Source organism: Capricornis sumatraensis, chromosome 5 (genome assembly GCF_032405125.1).
Source record: "Capricornis sumatraensis isolate serow.1 chromosome 5, serow.2, whole genome shotgun sequence".
Lineage (NCBI taxonomy): Eukaryota > Metazoa > Chordata > Mammalia > Artiodactyla > Bovidae > Capricornis > Capricornis sumatraensis.
The window spans coordinates 109,242,520-109,264,066 of record NC_091073.1 but is presented as its reverse complement, the minus strand read 5'-3'; the positions used below and the strand labels follow the sequence as shown (position 1 = coordinate 109,264,066).

Below are 21,547 nucleotides of genomic sequence, written 5' to 3'. Positions count from 1 at the left end.
TCACAGAGAAAACAATCCTGGGAAGAATGGATTACCAAGAAACCATTTCCTTAAATGATAATCACTTTATGCCCCCGTGCTAAGATCTCACTTCTGTTTTCCTCATTTGCAAAATGGCTTCAGACAGAACAGTGGCCATACCTCTTGCAAAGTCCCATCGCCTCCAGCGACAATGATCACATCTGTGTTTTCCATCAGTTCCAGGAGTTTCTTGGCTTGGCCCTCATAATCTGTCTGCAATACAAAGGAAGCCTTTGGTAAATGTATCATCCTAGAGCCACAAGCCCAACGGTCTAAAAATGTAGAAGTTTTTTTTACAGTTTTACACTGAATCTTTTCTTAAATTCATAATTGATGCATATGAAAAACTAAATAGCTGATAAAGCAACTAGATATGGTTTTTATAGTTTTATATGTTTAGAGCTGGAAGGGACCTCAGAAACCGTCCAGTCAGCTCCTTGCTTTAAAAATAAAATTTAAACTCAAACTGATGATGCGTCTCAGTTACAGTTAGCCAATCAGGGGACTCATTCTCAGTGCAGTGCAGATTCTATTATTCATTTATCCAATGACTTTCATTTGAAAGCAAGAGGTCAAATGTGTACGCAAATAAGGAGAAACAGATGTAATGAGAAGAGCACAGAATTGAGAGCTCAAGAGACCCAGATTAAACCCCTCAACTCTATTTTTTAGCTGAGTGGTTTTAAACCCTCAAGATCTTAATTTCCTTATCAATGAAATCATGTGTACTGGAAGAAAGGCTAAGAGATTTCTCGTGAAAAGCAATCAGTAAGGTACCTGTTCTTAACTGGTACTGTGCTAAATAACGGCTTCCCCAGTGGCGCAGCTGGTAAAGAACCCGCCTGCCAATGCAACAGACGTAGACTCAATCTCTGGGTCGGGAAGCTCTCCTGAAGAAGGAAATGGCAATCTGCTCCAGTATTCCTGCTTGGAAAATTCCATGGACAGAGGAGCCCGGTGGGCTACAGTCCATGGGGTTGCAAAGAGTTGGACATGACAGAGCAACTAAAACCAAATACTGGATTTTAACAGATGTAAAGGGAATGCAATTAATAATAAGGAAACACTATTTCCTGTGGACATTCTACCAGACAAACTAACAGGCGAAAAATTAAGAGATTGAGGTTTCAGACGGGCTAAAGCACCCGGCCACAGTCAACGCAGAAAAAAAAATGAAGTCCCTACACTAACATCACCTCATCTCATGATGTATGGTTCTACTTCTATCCTGAAAAAATCAAATGACTGGCTTTGCAGTTATACATTTGCAAATACATCTTTTTTCACACTTAACAGCTTATTAGAAAGGATTTAGATGAACAAACGAAGAGGTACCTGGGGCAAACTGTGTGGGGAGGGGCGTCCCATGCCCTCTGGTACACCACTTCTCAGACTTCCACAGGTTCACCAGCCCTGAAGCTCTCTGAACCCTATCTCTTTGGGTTTTTATGTTGGTTTCATTACATACCCATGGTTGATTAAATTGTTGCCCTCTAGTGGTTGAACTCAATCAATCCAAATATTCCATTAAAAAGAAAAAAAGAATACATATTGATCCTAATTTAAAAGGAGGCTTTGTAAACATCCCGAAATAGGTGACTACTGGTAATCTGCAAGGGTTCTCCAAGAACAAGACGTCTCAGACTGTTCTCATCTTTGATAGTGATAGTGAAGTCGCTCAGTCATGTCCGACTCTTTGTGACCCCATGGACAGTAGCCAACCAGGCTCCTCTGTCCATGGGATTTTCCAGGCAAGAATACTGGAGTGGGTTGCCATTTCCTTCTCCAAGGGATCTTCCCGACCCAGGGATCGAACCCGGGTCTCCCGCATTGCAGGCAGACTCTTTACAGTCTAAGCCACCAGGGAAGTCACAGATAAGAAGATACGAGAATCCAAATAGACATTCTGTCTGGTCCTCCGCAAGGCTGAGCTATTTGATAATATCCTTGGGAACAAGGCGGAGACAAGTGGGAACAATACACTAGAATACAGCTGGGTGGACTGATCACCAAGTGAATGTCTATGTTCAAAGTAACATGCGCCCAGGGGAGGAACATCAAATTGTAGGTAGATTCCTGATGACATTTCTTTAGGGCTCTCCACTCAGCCTTTTTCTGAATAACACTTGATCAACAGGGAGAGGAAGGGTCATTTACTGAATATATAAGTGATACAAACCTGACAATCTTGCCCTTCCTGACTTCTCCACCCTCATCTCTGCCTGTCTCTCCTAGCTCATCCTCCTCTAACTACACTGGCCTTCTTACTCTTCCTCAAACACACACAAATACCCTGCAGAGCCTCTGAACGTGCAGTATGCTGGCCCTGGATCCTCTCCCCAGCCCACCGGCATGGCTCACTCATTTCCTCCAGGTCTCTTTCAAAGGGCATCTTATAAGGCCAGCCTTCCTCGGCTTCCTGAACTAAACTAACACCCCCTTTACTTTTCTTATCCCTCCTGACTTTTCCTCTTGGCACTCACCACCACCTGACAAACCGTTTATTTATATATGTTTATCATGTGCATCCCTTCTTTTCCCACTTGAGAATTTCTCTGAGGACAGACAGGGAAAATGTTTTGTTCAGACTCTATCCTCAGTACCTAGAACAGAGTTTACTTTATAGGAGGTGCTGTGGTTGTTTAGTTGCTAAGTAGTATCTGACTCTTTGTGACCCCATGAACTGCAGCCCACCAGGCTCCTCTGTCCATGGGATTTCCCAGGCAAGAATACTAGAGTGGGTTGCCATTCTCTTTTCCAGGGGATCTTCCTGACCCAGGGATCAAACCCACATCTGATGAGTTGGCACGTGGATTCTTTATCACTGAGCCACCCGGGGTACTCAAATATTTGCAAGAAAAAGTGAAAAATAGGAATGAGTACAGGAATGAAAGAACCAGAATTTCAAAAGACACTGACACATTTAACAGACCATAATTTAAAAGACTACATTAATAGGGATGACATACTTGAGGCTCTAACCTCAAGAGGAAAATTCTAAATGCACCAAAGAGAAAGGAGAAAGAGTGGCCTAAGGACGCAGAAAACTCAAATTTTATACCTTTCATAAAAATTAACTCAAAATGGATCACAGATCTAAATGCAAATAAAAACCTATAAAATCTCTAGAAAATAACACAGTAGAGGATCTAGGTGATCCTGGGTTTGGTGATGAGTCTTTAAATAAATCACCAAAAGCAAACCTAAAATAAAAAATTAATAAGTTGGACTGTCTTAAAATTAAAAAGATAAGTAAAAATTATACCAGGCAAAAACTAACCAAAGTAAGCTAGTATGGTTACTAATAACACTAAATAAAATAGACCACAGTAAAAGGCAGCATCAATGCTTAAGGGTTATGCATTACGATGGGTTCAAAATGCAAGGAAAATGAAATAATTTGAAATGTGAATGCATCTACTGACATAGTCTTAAAATATAAAAGAGCAAAAGTGAATAAAACTACATTGAGAAATAGACAAATCTATCCAGCTGGATACTTCTAACACCTCTTTCTGAATAATCGATAGTTAAAACAGAAGAAAACGGTAAGGACATTGTAAGTTTTGAGCTACACAATTAACACACGTGACTTACTGGGCATATATAGAACATGGTACCCAATAACTGATACCTGTTCTTTTCAGGCATACATAAAACATTTATGAAAACAAACCACATGCTAGGCCATAAAACAAATTTACTGAAATTATATAGACTACATTCTTTGACTATAGCACAATTAAACCAGAAATCATTAACAAAAAGATGTGGAAAAGTTTTGAAAATTTTTAAACATGCCTAAATAACTCACAGGTCAAACAAAAATCATGATGAAAATCAGAAAATATTTAGAAATGAATAATAATGAAAATATATCAAAACTTCTAGGATGTAGCTGAAGCAGCAAATGCTAGGAAAGAAGGGTGAAAATTAATGAAATAAATATTCAAGTTAAAATGTCAGAACAGCAGAAGCAGAAAAAAAAAATCCAAAGAAAGTAGAATGAAGGAAACAAAGACAGACTGAAAATTAATGAAACAAACATAAATAATGGGATCAACAGGCCAAAAACTGGTTCTTGGCAAGGATTAAATTGACACGGCTCTCACATGACTGGGAGGCAAAAAAAAATGGTATAGATAAACAATAAAACAATATTGAGCATGCCAATGATTTATTTCAGATGGTACAGAAATTTAAAAGAAGATTTTATGAACAACTTCATGCCTATTAATTTGAAAACTTAGATGAAATGCACAAATTCCTTTAAAAATTTTAACCTTACTAATATTAATAGAACATCTTGATGTACTTCTACAGACACTAAAGAAATTTAATACACACGTACAAAAAAATTTCCCTTCAAAGAAAGCTCCAAGTAGGCCCAGGTGGTTCTGCTTTTGAGTTCAACCAAACATTTCAGGGATAACTAGTACCAGTCTTAAGTGAGCACTCTCAGCCCTCTTATACGTAGAGTCTGCAGTATACGTTACAGATTCTAAAATAAACGTCAGTGTTCTTCCCCTCTCTCCCATCCCTGCAGGCAGACAACTGGAAGACCATGTCTCAGACAAGGTGGCGTTCAGCACTGCATGGTCAATTGGACTAAATGACCATTCAACCTCTAAGATTTAATGAAAGTGTCTAATATTAAAAATCAGTAAACCACAGACTTAAAAACAGGTAACACAGTGGTTTTTACCAAATACATTCACCTATGTACACACCATACACAAAGTACTTAAAGTCAACAAAGTGGGGCTTTGAGGCATCTTCTGAAGTACACAGTTCCCTCTCATTTATTTTTTACCCCCTTTCTTCATATCCAAATCTTGAAAATTCTAAAGCTTTACCACTTAAAATTCCTCACCAGAGATAATTCCTTACCAGAAAGAAAATGTTTACCTGTCTGCCAAGAAATTAATTACTCGAAGTTTTTTTTTTAAAGAGTCAGAAGAATTCTTACAGCTATAACAACTTTTCATCTTCTAAGAGATAAGAGTTCCAAGCCCTATCTTTCAGAGGAAAGGAACCAAGTTCATGGCTCCATTTAATCCTATTTTGAAAATGAAAAGCTCAGAGAGGTTGGGAAAAACAATATAATAGTATTAATTATCAGAAGAAGAACACAATGTTGATTTCTCTGTTCTTACCTCCTTACGTGATAAACGATTTCTGCTAAGCCAAGAGAACTGGATATGTTATAAGGAGGGGTGACTTGGATAAAATCAACACTCTAGAGCAATTCTCACCTTAACGACAGTAACATCCATGCCAGATAAGTGTAAAATCGGGGCAGCATTTTTTTCAAACAGAGTCCTGGCTTTGCTGTAAACAAAGGAAAAAATACAAATATTTTAACAGGAGTGCTCAGGAGGGAAAATAAAAAGCCCAACTATGTTCTCTAGAATAGGACAAGGAACAGCCTAGAGCACACAGGCTTCCTCTATTTCTTCAACCCAGGAAGACTAATGATGAGTAATGAATGGGTTTCTCTGGGTAGAAACACAGACTCTCTCACTCTAGGGCCCCCAGGAGCTTGCCCCTATCCATGCAGGATGCTTACAGTTCACAGTCTAGCTCCTCCAGAGGAAAAGTGTACACTAGATATGGCTCCAGTCTAGCAACAGCGTCTGATTCATTCAACAAGCACTACCGACCTTCTACTGTGTGCTAGACACATGTAGGAGCTGGACAAACAACAGGACAAGGCAGACAAACATGCGTGTAATTCAGGTATAATGTAGCAAGCCCTCGAGGGGCTTCTTTATAGTCGGCTGGTGGACTGAGAACGTATTTAACATTTTTCATGTGGCCTGAGAGAACAGATGGAACCTAAGAGAACATTGCTTAATTCTGACTCAGTGAACACCACCTTTGAAGGAAAGAGACATCATTTTTAAAGATTTCAAATACTAGGGGTATCTCCATTTCTTGAGTTTTAAGCCTGTAGTGAAATCCCTGGAGAAAGAGCAAAATTCTTTTCCATGGAGGCAGAATTTCTGCTGAGAAAGGGAGAAGTTCTAAATTACCTAATCTTACTATGGGATAATTGGTAGCTTGTCTAAAACTCCAAGGGACCTCCCTGGTAGCTCAGCTGGTAAAGAATCCACTTGCAATGTGGAAGACCTGGGTTCGATCCCTAGGTTGGGAAGATCCCCTGGAGAAGGGATAGGCTACCCACTCCAGTATTCTGGCCTGGAGAATTCCCTGGACTGTATAGTTCTAGGGTCGCAAAGAGCCGGACACAACGGAGCGACTCTCACTTTCACTTTCTAAAACTCCCAGTCATGTGCTTCTCAGGGTAGCCCTGGCACATGGTCCACACCTCTTGTACGGACTTTCACCTTCTATGAGGAATAGTGGTTCCCAAGACAGTCTTCAGGACTAGACTGGAAGCCTTGCAAACACACACATCAAACCTTATTAGTCCTCGAGTCCTGTGGCCTTTAGCATTATGACAGGTATTCTTAGAAGGTTATTCAGTAAGCACCTGGTCCATTAATGCACTTATGAATGAATGAATAATCCATTCCAAATGTAGACAGGTATATTGTGAGGAAAAGGAAATGAGACAATTGTGGTATCTGATAACAACAGAAATAAAGCGCTCTTAGGAGAGCTTGTATGTTTTAAAAGTATCATACACATCATTCTAGTAGTGACCCTTGTCCAATTCAGGTCAAGATTCAAAAACAAGAGCCTAGAAATCAAGGGATACAGAAGCTGCAGAAAGTTCCCAATCACAGAGTCTCAAGGTTGAATCAATGTTAAACATACCCATCAGCTGACTTGTCTTTTACGCAAATATTTTCAACTATCGTATCGCAAAACAGAAACAAAAGCTAGCACTTTCAAAACAATCAACACCAAACATCTAACTTTTACATTCACACTTACCCAGTCCTCTATCAAAAAGATTATTTTTCTTATCAGTGAGGCATGCTTTGAATTTCTTAATATTTTATACTAGAAAGAGATGCAAAAGCAGTGAATGAGGAACATGTAAAGTTATGCACAGACCATATTCAACGTTCTTTAAAAAGAAGTAACTACCACCTGGAATACAAAACATAAAATGTTTCTGATTATGAATGAAAACAGAAATTGAGAAGCTTGAGCAAATTTTCACAAGAGCCAAAAGAATAGCTTGAACCAAGGGCCCACCTAGGCAGGTAATAAGCAAACCAAAAAAACCTATCCTCCCACTTCTACGGCTCTGAATGCTTATTAGAATGAACAGGAGAGGCTAAATGGAAACTTCTCCTTCCCAGATCACCATTACTGGGGCTTATACCAATAATAAAAGGCTGAGCTGGTGATACTGTAAACACTCCTGCTGGTAGGACTGCTTTCATTAACAGGCTGATAAGAAAGGGTCAGGTGGAAGTGGATCAGCTCTATCTCTGGGAGGCAGAACTCTGGAGAAGTCTCAAGCGGCGGTATTAATCACTTATAACACACCTGTGGGCTCCTCTGAGTCAGCTTAAGAAATAAGATTTGCAAAAGTACAATGAGGTATCACCTCACACACAGTCAAATAGCATCATCAAAAAATCTACAAACAATAAATTCTGGAGAGTGTGTGGAGAGAAGGGAACCCTCTTACACTGTTGGAGGGAATGTTCATTGGTTTGGCCACCATGGAGAACAGTATGGAGGTTCCTTAAAAAACCGAAAACAGAGCTACCATATGATACAGCAATCCCACACCTGGACATATATTCGAAAAAGATGAACTCTAATTTGAAAGGATACATACATGCACCCCAATGTTCACAGCAGCACAGTTTACAATAGCTAAAACATGGAAGCGACCAAAGTGTCCATCGATAGATGAATGGATAAAGATGTGGTGTGTACACACATGCATATGCACACACACACACACACAACCAAAGCGTCCATCGATAGATGAATGGATAAAGATGTGGTGTGTACACACACACACACACACACACACTGGAATATTACTCAGCCACAAAAAAGAATGAATATTGTCATTCATAACAACATGGATAGACCTAGAGATCATCACACTAAGTGAAATAAGTCAGAAAGAACGACAGATACTATATAATATTACTTATATGTGGCATCTAAAAAAAAATTATTTTAAAAACAGAAATAAACTCATAAACACAGAAAACAAACTTACAGCTACCAAAATGGGGAGGGATAAATTAGGAGTATGGGATTAACAGATACACACTATTATATATAAATTAGATAAAGATTTACCAGTTTATAGGTTTTTTGTTTTTTTTTTTGCCAAGCAGCATGTGGGATCTTAGTTCCCTGACTAGGGATTGAAGCTGTGCCTCCTGCATCGGAAGTATGGCATCTTAATCACTGGACGGCCAGGGAAGTCCCAGCAAAGATTTACTGTATAGCACAAGGAACTATATTCAATGTATTATAATAATCAGTAATGGAAAAGGATCTGAAAAACTATACATGTATATATAACTGAATCATTCTGCTGTACACCTGAACCTAACACAATATTGTAAATCAACTATAATTTAAAAAAAAGAAAAAAATATCTGAACATTTGGGCCTTTATTCACATATTTATGTGATGCCACAGGTAGAGAAAATCTCTAAGATGAAAGTGAAGACATTTTTTTTTCCTTCTAATGTTCCATATACAAGATTGAAAAACAAGTGTTACCAGTAAGAAATGTATTATTTATTATATAATTAAGGGTGAGATAGCACCAGAGTCAAATAAAAACTTTCTATACTACAGCAATTTCCAAATTCATGCACACACAAAAAATAATTACTCCTTAATGTATTATGTATTAATGCTAAACACAGTTATCTTATTTCCTAAAGCTCTAATGTAGTTTTAAACCAGTACTACATAATGAAATAGCTACATGATAAATTATAAATTATGTGTCAGGGCAAAGCCAAGATGACAAAAATAGTACAATTAAGTAGTGAAAGCTATTTCAGAGTGACTGCTTCCTAGAAGCATGCAGGGATTCACCTTGTCAAAGCGGACCATGACTTTAGAAAAATTTTCCTTACCCTCGTCTGCAGATAAAGGTATCATACTTTTCAACAAGAACTTCACCTTTAAAATCGCAAATACATTTCCATGTAAAAGTGTAAACAGAACCTAAAACTGCTTTTCAAAAAGTGTCTTCATTGTTTAAAAATGCAAATATCTCTTACATGTAAAAATTCAAAATGACTGATTATAGCTTAAACAATTGCCATATAGATCATCAGAATTGGCAAGTTACTAACTTACTAGGTCTCTAGAGGAATAGAACCTGGAACAGTTACATTAATTCTGACAGAAGGAGAGGTCCAAGGGTGGAGAGCCAAGTAAAGAGCCTTTTGAACTTAGCCTATAGGTCAGTAAGGGCTTCCCTGGTGGCTCAGGGGGTAAAGAACCCTGGAGATGTACAAGACGCAGGAGACTCGAGTTCGATCCCTGAGTCGGGAAGATCCTGTAGGAGGAAATGGCAACCCAGTCCAGTATCCACACCTGAAAAATCCCATGGACAGAGGATCCTGGTGGGCTATAGTCCATGCGGTTGCAAAGAGTCGGACACGACAGAATGACTAACACTACAGGTCCGTAACAACAAGAACAGCAGCTTATATTTCTTTGATCGAATGCTAACTATGAAATGGAAGGAATGCAAAAGACTTTAGGGGCGTTGTCTCATTTAATCCTGAAGGATTACATGGTAATTTTTATAAGGTATGTGCCATTATTTTACCATTTTACAGATGAGTATAAATTGAGGAGTTAAGAAACTAAAAAGCAATACCCGCAGCATCACAGAGCAGAAGAGAGGATACAGACCTGATCCTCCAGACTCTTAAACTCACATCCACTTCCCTGCTGGCTTCTCCCAAAAGCCACCAGTGACTATTTAGCTGTCTTGGGTATTTTGATTGTGTTCTGTTAGAACCTTTGTTGGTATTTTTGTTTAGTGCTGGTTTTAAACGAGAATGAGGAAAGTTCCTGGTGGTCCAGTGGGTAAGAATCCACCTTGCAATGCCAGGGAAAGTGAAAGTGAAAGCCGCTCAGTTGTGTCCGACTCTTTGTGACCCCATGGACAACAGAGCCCATGGGATTCTCCAGCCCAGAATACTGAAGTAATGCTGGGGACGCAGGTTCAATCCCTAGTTAGGGAACTAAGATCCCACGTGCCATAACTAAGACCCTATGCAGCCAAGCAAATAAATATATATAAATAAATATTAAACAACAATGATCATAAGGGCTTATGATAAGTATGTTTAGGGCGGCAGGAAGCGGCTCCAACAAAGGTGGGCAAATATGATTCAATTAGGTAGAGAAATGGAGTTGATTTAGGCAGTCTGTAGTAAGTATCTCAAATTGCTGAATTCAAAAGAAATAAGGCAGGGCTAGTCCTCACATAGCTGAAGCCACACTCACTACCTCCCTAGAAAAGACAAGAGAAACTTATTTCAGAATTCCTGCTTTTCTTTCCAGACAACGTCAAACTTACCACTTAAGAGCCACTCCCAACTATGCTTTTTGTTGTTCTCATTATCTTAATGCCGTTTGACTTTGACCTTATAGAATCCAATCTAATACACAGTTATTAATTTTCTGATCCTCAATCAAGACAAAAAGAATTATTCTGGTCCTCAGAAAGAATAAAAGGTTTCAGTCTCCCCCTCCTCCACCAATTCTTACTATTTAAAAAATAATAATTTTAGGACTTCCCTGGTGGTAGAGTGGACAGGAATCTGCCTGCCAATGCAGGGGACACGGGTTCAATCCCTGGTCCGGGAAGATTGCACACGCCACTGAGCAGCTAAGCCCATGTGCCACAGCTACTGAGCCCGAGTGTCGCAACTGCTGAAGCCCACACACCCTTGAGCCTGTGCTCTGCAACAAGAGAAGCCACTCCAGTGACAAGGCCAAGTGCTGCAACAAGGAACAGCCCCTGCTCACCGCAACTAGAGAAAGCCTCCATGCACAGCAGCAAGGCCCCAGCACAGCCATAAATAAATAAAAAGCAGTCGTAATTTTAAATGATTTCTTCTAGAAACTATTAAAAGCCCCTTCCAACTGAATGACAGTTGTTCCCAACTAATAGTATAAAAGAAACAGTTTTTTATTTTGCTTATGGTACTTTTTAAAAAATTAAGACTGTAGCCTGCCAGGCTCCCCTGTCCATGGCATTTTCCAGGCAAGTGTCCTGGAGTGGGATGCCATTTCCTTCTCTAGAGGATCTTCCCAACCCGGGGATCAAACCCAGGTCTCCCACATTGCAGGCAAATGCTTTACCCTCTGAGCCACCAGGGAAGCCCAAGTTCACAGTAAAAAAGAGTAGACAGTACAGAGTTCTCACATAACCCCCTCCCCGATCCGCCCCCCCACCCCACCCCACAACACACACAGTCTCCCTCCCTTTCAACATCCTGCACCAGTATTGTACATGTTACAATAAATGAACACATGACTATCGGCCAAGGTCCCAACTAGTCCTCACATGTTAATTCTCACACTTGCCTCACATGACCCCTCCAGGACTGTCAGAACATGACATAGCAAGGGACCTAAGTCAGCCCTCCTATCTCTAACCACATTCCCCCACCTCCATGCGTCATTTCCTTAGTCGGGAAGACTGAGTGTCCTCCTGACTGACCTCCAAGACCTAACTCTACATTCACTGCTTTGGGGAAGAACGTTTCTGACCTCACAAGGCCACAATACTCTTGGCCACCTCTGAACATCTCATATCACGGCAGCAGAAGCTATTCCCAAGGGGGCTAGGACCAAGCAGATAAGACTGATTTGAGTGTGCTAATTCTTCAATAATTATTAAAATTCAATTAGACAAGTTGGCTAAGCATCAGTTAGCTTTACAGTTATATCCCCTTAAACTGTGATTTCTACAATTGAATCTTATGGCTACAAGAGCAATGAACCTAGTGCGTCCAGTTTCACAGACTCCAAACAGCTGCCTGACACTGTGACTCTTTGCCCCTAGAAAAACTGAATTTGTAACAAATCACAAACTGAAATACCCTTTGCAAGCTGCAGGGTTGAGAAACACGGTTGCCTTCTTCACTTGCGCATTGGGAGGAATAAGTTGATTGCCAAACACCTAAAAAGGAACAAAGAAAAGTTTTCAGTAAGTGTCCTTTTATTGAGTTGGCGAACACATATATTCTTTCATTCCAAAAGAATTTACTTCTGGTGTCTACCCTGAAGAAGCCAATGTTCTTCCAAGATTTCATACTGACAACCCCACCATCAGTTCAGTTCAGTCGCTCAGTCGTGTCCGACTCTGCGACCCTGTGAATCGCAGCAACCCCACCATAAACAACAATAAAGCTGCATGAATCTAAAAAGAATGACACCAACGAATTTACTTATAAAACAGAAACAGATTCTCAGAGAAGAAACTTAAGGTTGCCAAGGGGGAGGAATGGAGGAAGAGATAGGGAATTTGGGATCGACACGTACCCATTGTTATAATTAAAATGGATAACCAACAAAGACCTACTGTAACAGCACAGGGAACTCTGCTCAGTATTATGTGCCAGCCTAAATGGTAGATGGGTTTGGGGGAGATTCAGTTCAGTCGCTCAGTCATGTCCAAATCTTTGCAACCCCATGGACTGCAGCACTCCAGGATTCCCTGTCCATCACCAACTTCCGGAGCTTGCTCAAACTCATGTCCATTGAGTTGGTGAAGCCATCCAACCACCTCATCCTCTGTTGTCCCCTTCTCTTCCTGCCTTTAATCATTCCCAGAATCAGGGTCTTCTCCAATGAGTCAGCTCTTCACATCAGGTGGCCAAAATATTGGGAGTTTCAGCTTTAGCATCAGTCCTTTCAATGAATATTCAGGACTGACTTCCTTTAGGATGGACTTTAGATCTCCCTATAGTCCAAGGGACTCTAAAGAGTCTTCTTCAACACCACTTTTGAATCGATGTTCAAAAGCATTGATTCTTCAGCGCTCAGCTTTCTTTATAGTCCAACTCTCACATCCATGCATGACTACTGGAAAAACCATAGTTCTGACTAGACAGACCTTTGTTGGCAAAGTAATGTCTCTGCTTTTAAATATGCTGTCTAGGTTGGTCATAGTTTTTCTTTCAAGGAGTAAGCATCTTTTAATTTCATGGCTGCACTCAACATCTGCAGTGATTTTGGAGCCCCCCCCAAAATAAAGTCTGTCACTGTTTCCATTATTTCCCCATCTATTTGCCATGAAGTGATGGGACCAGGTGCCATGATCTTAGTTTTCTGAACGTTGAGTTTTAAGCTAACTTTTTCACTCTCCTCTTTCACTTTAATCAAGGCTCTTTAGTTCTTCTTCACTTTCTACCATAAGTGTGGTGTCATCTGTGTATCTGAGGTTATTGATATTTCTCCCAGCAATCTTGACTCCAGCCTGTGCTTCATCTAGCTCGGTATTTCACATGATGTACTCTGCATGTAACTTAAATCAGCAGGGTGACAATATACAGCCTTGATGCACTCCTTTCCTGATTTGGAACCAGTCTGTTGTTCTATGTCCAGTTCTTTTTTTTTTCCTATGTCCAGTTCTAACTGCTGCTTCTTGACCTACGTAAAGATTTCTCAGGAGGCAGGTCGGGTGGTCTGGTATTCTCATCTGTTTAAGAATTTTCCACATTTTGGAGGAAAACAGATACATATACATATATATGTCTGAGTCCCTGTGCTGTTTACCTGAAACTATCACATTTTAATCAGCTATACTCCAATACAAAAATTTTTTTAAATGGATGATTATTTAATAAAAGTAAGCTAAATTATAATAAAACACCCACTTCATTCACTTACTACAGGTAAGTAACTTTTCTTTTCTCTGTAAGATATGGCTAGGTTTATTGCAACCAACAAGGGCACAGTCTGTCACAAGGGAAGTTTGTCTTTAGTTTTCAGAATATAATCATTTTTCCTTTTAAGTGAAATGAAAGTCACTCAGTTGTGTCCAACTCTTTGTGACCCCATGGACTGTTCAGTCCATGGAATTTTCCAGGCGAGAATACTAGAGTGGGTAGCCTCTCCCTTCTCCAGGGGTTCTTCCCAACCATATAAAGCTTATTAATGAAAAATCTTTGTGTTACCAATTAACATTCATATCTTTATACACATAAAAAATAAATATCATACTCTAGCTGCCTCCTTTCTTTGCAACCCTGAATGATAACTCAGTAGCATCAACTGGTACGGAAAAGAAACATAATTAATGTTTCAGTTCAGTTCAGTCACTCAGTCACGTCCGATTTTTTGCGACCCCATGAACCGCAGCACGCCAGGCCTCCCTGTCCATCACCAACTCCTGGAGTTCACTCAGACTCACATCCATCGAGTCAGTGATGCCATCCAGCCATCTCACCCTCTGTCGTCCCTTTCTCCTCCTGCCCCCAATCCCTCCCAGCATCAGAGTCTTTTCCAATGAGTCAACTCTTCCCATGAGGTGGCCAAAGTACTGGAGCTTCAGCTTTAGCATCAGTCCTTCCAAAGAAATCCCAGGGCTGATCTTCAGAATGGATCGGCTGGATCTCCTTGCAGTCCAAGGGACTCTCAAGAGTCTTCTCCAACACCACAGTTCAAAAGCATCAATTCTTTGGCGCTCAGCCTTCTTCACAGTCCAACTCTCATATCCATACATGACCACAGGAAAAACCATAGCCTTGACTAGATGGACCTTAGTTGGCAAAGTAATGTTTACTAAGTGCCTAATATTTGCCACTTCCACACATACTGTTCTTAGTTCTCAGAAACCACGTAGGAATTAAATATTCCCATGTCTATAGATAGAAAAATTAAGTCAATGTGTTAATAAATTACAAGTTCAGAATTTATATCCATCTAACTTGAAAACCCAAGCTTCCACTCTATCAGTTCTAAAGAGAAGATAATGGATGAGACAGAGTTCAGACTCACAGATAAGATGTAAGGGGTTACGACGGGGACTAATCAGAGCTGCCACTGCTCCATCAGGATGGGAGAAGACAGTCAACAAAAAGAAGGAGAATAGGGAAATCCCAAAGAGGGTAAAATTTCGAGTCTTAACTGGTGGGAAGCAGGTCTGGGCCAAGAAGGCAGAATTCAAGTACAGAAGTACAAAGCAAAGAAGAAAAATCAAAGTTATACCAAGCATCTTATTAAGTAACTGATTCCAACTCTACCACCTCCCTGACAGCCCACTGGAGATCCTTTCTCATTATTGTCTATTACTTGCTCTAAAAACAAAAATAAACCTCTATTCCTGAATACTTCAGAAGGATATACTGTTTCTTTGTAAAAAGTTTCTAGTACATCATAATTTCTACGGTTTTCACTCTGAGTTAGACCTTAATATAATATTGTAATTTGTTCTTCTATCCATACTATTTCTGGAATTTGGCCAAGAATGACTTAATTAACCGGCCAAATTCCAGATCTATAGTTCTAGATTATTCCTCTTGGCCCTCGGTTTTTAGCCTCTAGAAGCCTTAGCTACCTGCCGCTCAGGACTCGGGTTTACAGTAGATTAAGGAGTTTACATGAGACTATAATGAGGTGAGTTTATGTGAGCTTTAACAAAAAATAGTATTTTATTCAAGAATTTAGACTGAAAGGGCACAGACACAGGGCACAACATTACATTAACTAGAATGAGCAGACTGTAAGGATGAATTCACTTCCTTTTTTCCGATGAGAGGAGCTAAATGGGTGTTGGGAAGTGGAGAATTAGAAGAGCGGGAAGAGGGAAACATATGCAAGGGAAGAAACAACAGAAGGAAAAGGGCCATGAAAAAGGAGGAGGAGAGGGAATTCAGAGCAGAGGTGAAGGTATTAATACTTCACACAAGAAAGGGAGTGCCCATATCGACTCTTTGTTCAAGAGCAAAAGGCTTCCCCGTGCACAATTTTCTAGTTGCTAATGGAAAATTAGCTTGGGGTGAAGATCACCTCAAATTTAATACTAAAGTTTATTTGAATTGATTTCCAAAACAACTCAGAGCCATGAGATGAAACAACAAAGCAATCAAATTCTTAAAACATAGATTTAGAACAGTTAGGGAATTCCGAAAGAGAGAAATTCATTCATAGTGTCTATTGTCATTGTCATCCATGAAAACATTTCAGAACGTTTTCCGCCCCCTACTTCTACTAAATGTATCATGCCTTTGTCATTTTTAAATATCATGTTTCTTTTTTTGGTATTTCTGACATCATAAGCTTAAGTAACATAACAAAAAAGCAACTTAACCATGCAAATTCATCTGCAAGTTATAATGTGCATATCTGGAGGGGAGGGAAGAAAAGAAATGTGATCTTAAACTTGAAAGGATGAACAATTCAACTCTAACCGGACAGATGAATATTTAAGCGCAATACCCTGAGACTGGGAATAACAACGCACAGGGTATGACTCAGCTGGGCTAAAGAGACAGGCTTTAAAAGTACGAATCAACAGTTTTAAGAAGATTTGACTTTGAGAGGTAATGACTGCTCTGAACTGATATCCTTGGGGCTTATTCGGCTTAGGCATGAATCTGGCTTTAGCCAGAGCTTCCAGGCCACCTGCAGACATGAACAAATTCCCAGAACGCCAACCAGTCCGGTTCTGTGTTCTTTGGACTAATCCAGAAGTAAACAAGTCTGAAGGGGTGGGCGTTGGAACTGCTTTTCGCCAGATGGTTAACTTCCTCGAGTTCTATTCAGAGTTGGCTGGCAGCCTGATTCATCCCCTGATAGTGGGGGAAGAAATAGCCAAGCTGCACTGATGCAAGGTGCTGGGCAAGTCCCCTGGAACAGCCCGAGATTTCTGCACGGTGGAGATAAGGCGGGTTTTAATTGTTTCATATTAAACGGCATTACCTGAGCTTCTTGACAGGCTGCTCTCCTTAGTAGGTTATCACTATCAAAGTAAACAAAAGAGAAGGAACGTTAGCTTTAATAAGCAGGTTCAGATCCAAACAAATCATCATTTTTTAAAGTACATATAACTCTTTAAAATAGTCAAGTGAACGTTTCTTAAGACCTGTAACAAATCACGGGCACATCTGAAAGGTACTTTCTCCGAATGAAATCCGTGTTAGGTGTTCCCACACAACAGCAGGCAGAATAATCCCCACTCCCTTTAAGATGCTCACATCCTAATTCCCAGAACCTGAAATGGTTACCTTATGTGGCAACAGGGTTTCTACAGACATGATTAAGTTAGGGTCTGGAGATGGGAGAGAATTCTGGATGACGTAGGTGGGTCCAATGGAATCACAGGGGTCCTCAAAAGCAGAGAAACTTCAGCAGCAAATGTGACCAGGAAAGGATGGTCAGAAAGATACCCCGCTGGCTTTGGAGATGGAAGGTGGCTTTAAGTCAACGAGTGTGGGTGCCCAGGAAGGAGAAGGGTTCTCTCCGGAGCCTCCAGGAGGAACGCTGTCCTTGCCGACACCTTGACGTGAAGGGAGCCCTGTGTCGGAGCTCTACGCCACACACAGCAGTGCTTGTGCTCAGCCGCGTCTGACTCTCACGACCCCACGGACTGCAGCCCACCAGGCTCCTGTCCGTGCAATTCTCCAGGCAAGATTATTGGAGTGGGGTGCCATGCCCTTCTCCAGGGCATCTTCCCAACCCAGGGATCACACCCCCATCTCCTGCATCGGCAGGCAGATTCTCTACCACAGAGCTACCTGGGACGCCACAAAACTGCAAGATAATAAATTTGTGTTGTGTTAAATCTCTAAGTTTGCGGCAATCTGTTAGGGCAGCAACAGAAAAACGAATGCACATACCCTGCGTTTTTCTGATTCAGTAGAAATTACTCAGGTCATTTGCCAGAAATAAATTTGATATACAGTTGCTTCTGCTAGTGTTTTCTCTTATTTTTTATATCATAGTCAGATACACAATTATATCATAAATGGAAAATTCTGGTGTGGGGTAAAATTTTGGCTTGCAAAAACAAAACGTTCTATCAGAATATGTTCACCTATCCAGCATAAAGCTTTCTAAAATGTGTTTGGGCCACTTATACCTTAAGACCACTTTAAATGGCTGACTGCCTACCATGCTCCAGAATCTTCTCCCTTTAGGTCCATTCTAACATGGGTTGCTGGCATCATTCATATAGTAACTTCAACCTGGCTAACAACAGTTAAGAAAATGAATACCCAGAAAACATGAGCAGTAAACAACTTAGAGGGAAGAATTAAACGGAGAAAGGGTTATTTTACTTAAATTTCCTGTGTAGACCTTTCTCATAACATCAAAGACCTTGAATTTTGCATCTTTCTAGTACAGTAAGTCCCCTACATGCAAACAAGTTCCGTTTTGAGGGTGCATTCCTAAGTCCAGTTGGTCCATAAGTCCAACCAAGCTACCCTAGGTACCCAGCTAACACAATCGACTATATAGCACTGCACTGGAATAGGTTTATAATACTTTTCACACAAATAATACACATTAATTAAAATTAAACTTTTGCTTTTGGCTATAGTTGCAGTCAAAGCCTACAGCATTTTCTTCCATAGCCAGGCTGAAGGACAAACCCGATTTCACAGAGCCATCAGCTTCCAGGAGAAAGCACTCCCTAAGAGGAAGTATCTCTGCTGCCCACCTGAAACCTAAGGGCAGTGACGACGTCCCATTACAATTACAACGACACCAGTACCTCAAACCCGGACAGCTCAGATGGCAAAGAAGCCACCTGCAATGCAGGAGACCCCGGTTCGATCCCTGGGTTGGGAAGAGCCCCTGGAGAAGGGAAAGGCTACCCACTCCAGTATTCTGGCCTGGAGAATCCCATGGACTGTATAGTCCATGGGGTCACAAAGAGTCGGACACGACTGAGCGACTTTCACTTTCAGTACCTGAAAAGCGCATACGGTTCTACAACAAAGATTTTAGGCGGACCGATCCCTTGTGATGTGTACCCCCACAAGGCGCCTTTACAGCCAGGCTCAGCCCCCCTACTTGAGCGATACTGCTCCCGACTAGCCCGCAGCAAAGGAGTCCAACAAGCTCATCTCCCTCCCCCACCCAAGAGTTACAAACGCTTCACTCTTTCCAAGCCTCTCCATCAGCTGCTCTCAGTGAATTACTCTAAAGTCAACAGAACATGCACACAAGACGAAGCAGATTCAGGGTACAATCTAATATTTAAAAATAGTTCAGTTCAGTCACTCAGTCGTGTCCAACTCTTTGCAACCACATGAATTGCAGCATGCCAAGCCTCCCTGTCCATCACCAACTCCCGGACTTTACCCAAACTCATGTCCATCGAGACAGTGATGCAATCCAGCCATCTCATCCTCTGTCGTCCCTTTCTCCTCCTGCCCCCAATCCCTCCCAGCATCAGAGTCTTTTCCAATGAGTCAACTCTTCGCATGAGGTGGCCAAAGTATTGGAGTTTCAGCTTTAGCATCAGTGCTTCCAAAGAACAATAGTTACATGTCAATAACCCTTTGTAATAACCCTTCAGACTCATGCCCTTCTGTAGAATGATGAGGCAAAATACAGAGCCCTCTGTATCCACTGGATCATAAAATAACACTAGGTTCCTTGTAGTCACCTGAGCATTCTCAGCGGATTTAACCCTCAGTCTAGTTTCCAGACTGCCCAAGTTTCCGCTGCCAGTCTCACGGGACTGTCTTCCTCCTCTTCCTCGCCTCGACGTGTTTTTCCTAGTAGACAGAATGACCTGTGCCTCGTCTTATACCACAGAGACGTCCTGTGGATGACTCCGTACAAACACATGCTTCTGTAAAAGCTGAGTGCCTGTCTCTATATATCTGTCCGCTTCCCCCAGCCAGCTCCTCCTCTACTAGGACAGGTCTCTGAAGGCACCAGGCCCCTCTGGGTCATTAGCAGTCACTACCTTCCTCACTGCATTTCAGCCACGCTGATGCCTGTGGACCCAGCTGAAAAGGGAAGACCCCCAAACAGATACAAGAATGTGGGAAGCATCTTGGATCACCTTTTCTCAAAAATTTTTTTTTTTTTTGCTAGAAGTAAAATTCTGATAGTTAACTTGTGATGAAGTGTATTATTAAAGATCTCAGCTCTCTCGAGCTTACTAATAACTGCTTGATGTATCAGCGTGCTATTGAAAATCAAAAGGTATTTTGATAGTTAACATCCTGGATTACAACGAGCTAGATGGAATATGTGTGCTGCCAATGCCACCTGTGAGAAAGACAGAATATGTACCAATTTAGACATTACAAAAGAAATCCTCATTATAATCACACTTAGCTTTTTAAATATCAAAAAATGGTATCAGCTATCTTGATCACGTTCTCTGAACCAAGCTGTATCTAAAACTCAAACTTGTCCTCAAAAGAAAAGATATTTCTCCTATTGACATATTCTGAAGGTCTACAGCAAGTTCTGAAAACTATTTCAAAAAAGAAATTTCAAGTATGTTTTCCATAATGGCAGCATTGCTGCAATAAGTAAGAAAATAACTTAAAATCCACACAGCAACTACTGTGCGCCAGATACTATGGCTGTTGTTTTCCTAAACCTTTAGTCTTTGTAACAACCTTGCAGGGCTTCCCTGAGGGGCTCAGTCGGTGAAGAATCCATCTGCAATGCAGGAGACCTGGATTCGATCCCGGGGTTGGGAAGATCCCCTGGAGGAGGGCATGGCAACTCATATCCAGTATTCTGACGTGGAGAATCCCCACGGACAGAGGAGCCTGACAGGCTGCACTCCATGGGGTCGCAAAGAGTCAGACACAACTGAGGGACCAAGCACACAGCCACCCTGCAAGTCAGGTGGTATATTCCCATCTTACAGATGAGGAAGTCCAGGCTGAAAGAAACTGACTTGCCCAAGAGCACCTGTTGCTAAGTGGGAGAGCAGGCTTTCAAATGCCTTAATGCTGCTACTTCTTAATTCCAGACCATACTGAATGGGCAATACTTCTTTGGATTCATACTTTACAGCACATTTATTAAGCTATCACATCACTTCTTAGTTCCAGCTAACATAACTCTGAGAATTTATATTCGTATAGTTTTATATATATATATATATAAATTCAAGTGCAATAAAGCTCCCAAAACGAATTGGTGAAACAAACTGATTTAACACAAAGTGCCAGGTACAGCACCATGAACAAGACTTGGTCCTGACCTGAAGAAGCTTGGGATCCAGGAGCAAAGAACAGCATTTGGTAAATATCAGTGATATAGTAAAAGACATGTTTCTTGATAGATAACATGCCAGAGATGATACACAGGTGAATAACAACATTCCCCATCCTCATGATGTCTACAGTTTGAGGAGGGAAGAAAGACAATTTGCTAGGCAATCACATGATATGACTTATATCATTTACTCCATAAAATGATATGACTTACATTTTTACTCCATAAGAGGAGTGTCTAGTAGAGGTATCTAACCTCGTCTTGAGGGAATTAGAGAAGACTTTTACATGGATAGTGAAGCTGAGATCTAGGAGAGAAACAGAAAGTAGCCAGGCAAAAACAGGGAGGAGAATGCCGGCAAAGGAAAGAGCGTGGGAAAAGCCTGCA

General features: G+C 40.9%; 1 protein-coding gene across 1 annotated transcript in view; it reads right to left on the bottom strand.

Moving 5' to 3' along the window:
* The window catches only part of AGK (acylglycerol kinase), a 94,667-nt gene that overhangs the window by 42,942 nt on the left and 30,178 nt on the right, over positions 1 to 21,547 (bottom strand). The window contains exons 3-6 of the mRNA XM_068972838.1: positions 16,883 to 16,922; positions 12,058 to 12,137; positions 5,277 to 5,352; positions 142 to 234 (exon numbers count right to left, since the gene is read on the bottom strand). Coding sequence (XP_068828939.1) covers positions 142 to 234; positions 5,277 to 5,352; positions 12,058 to 12,137; positions 16,883 to 16,922 — 289 coding nt within the window. The remainder of the gene's footprint in view (positions 1 to 141; positions 235 to 5,276; positions 5,353 to 12,057; positions 12,138 to 16,882; positions 16,923 to 21,547) is intronic.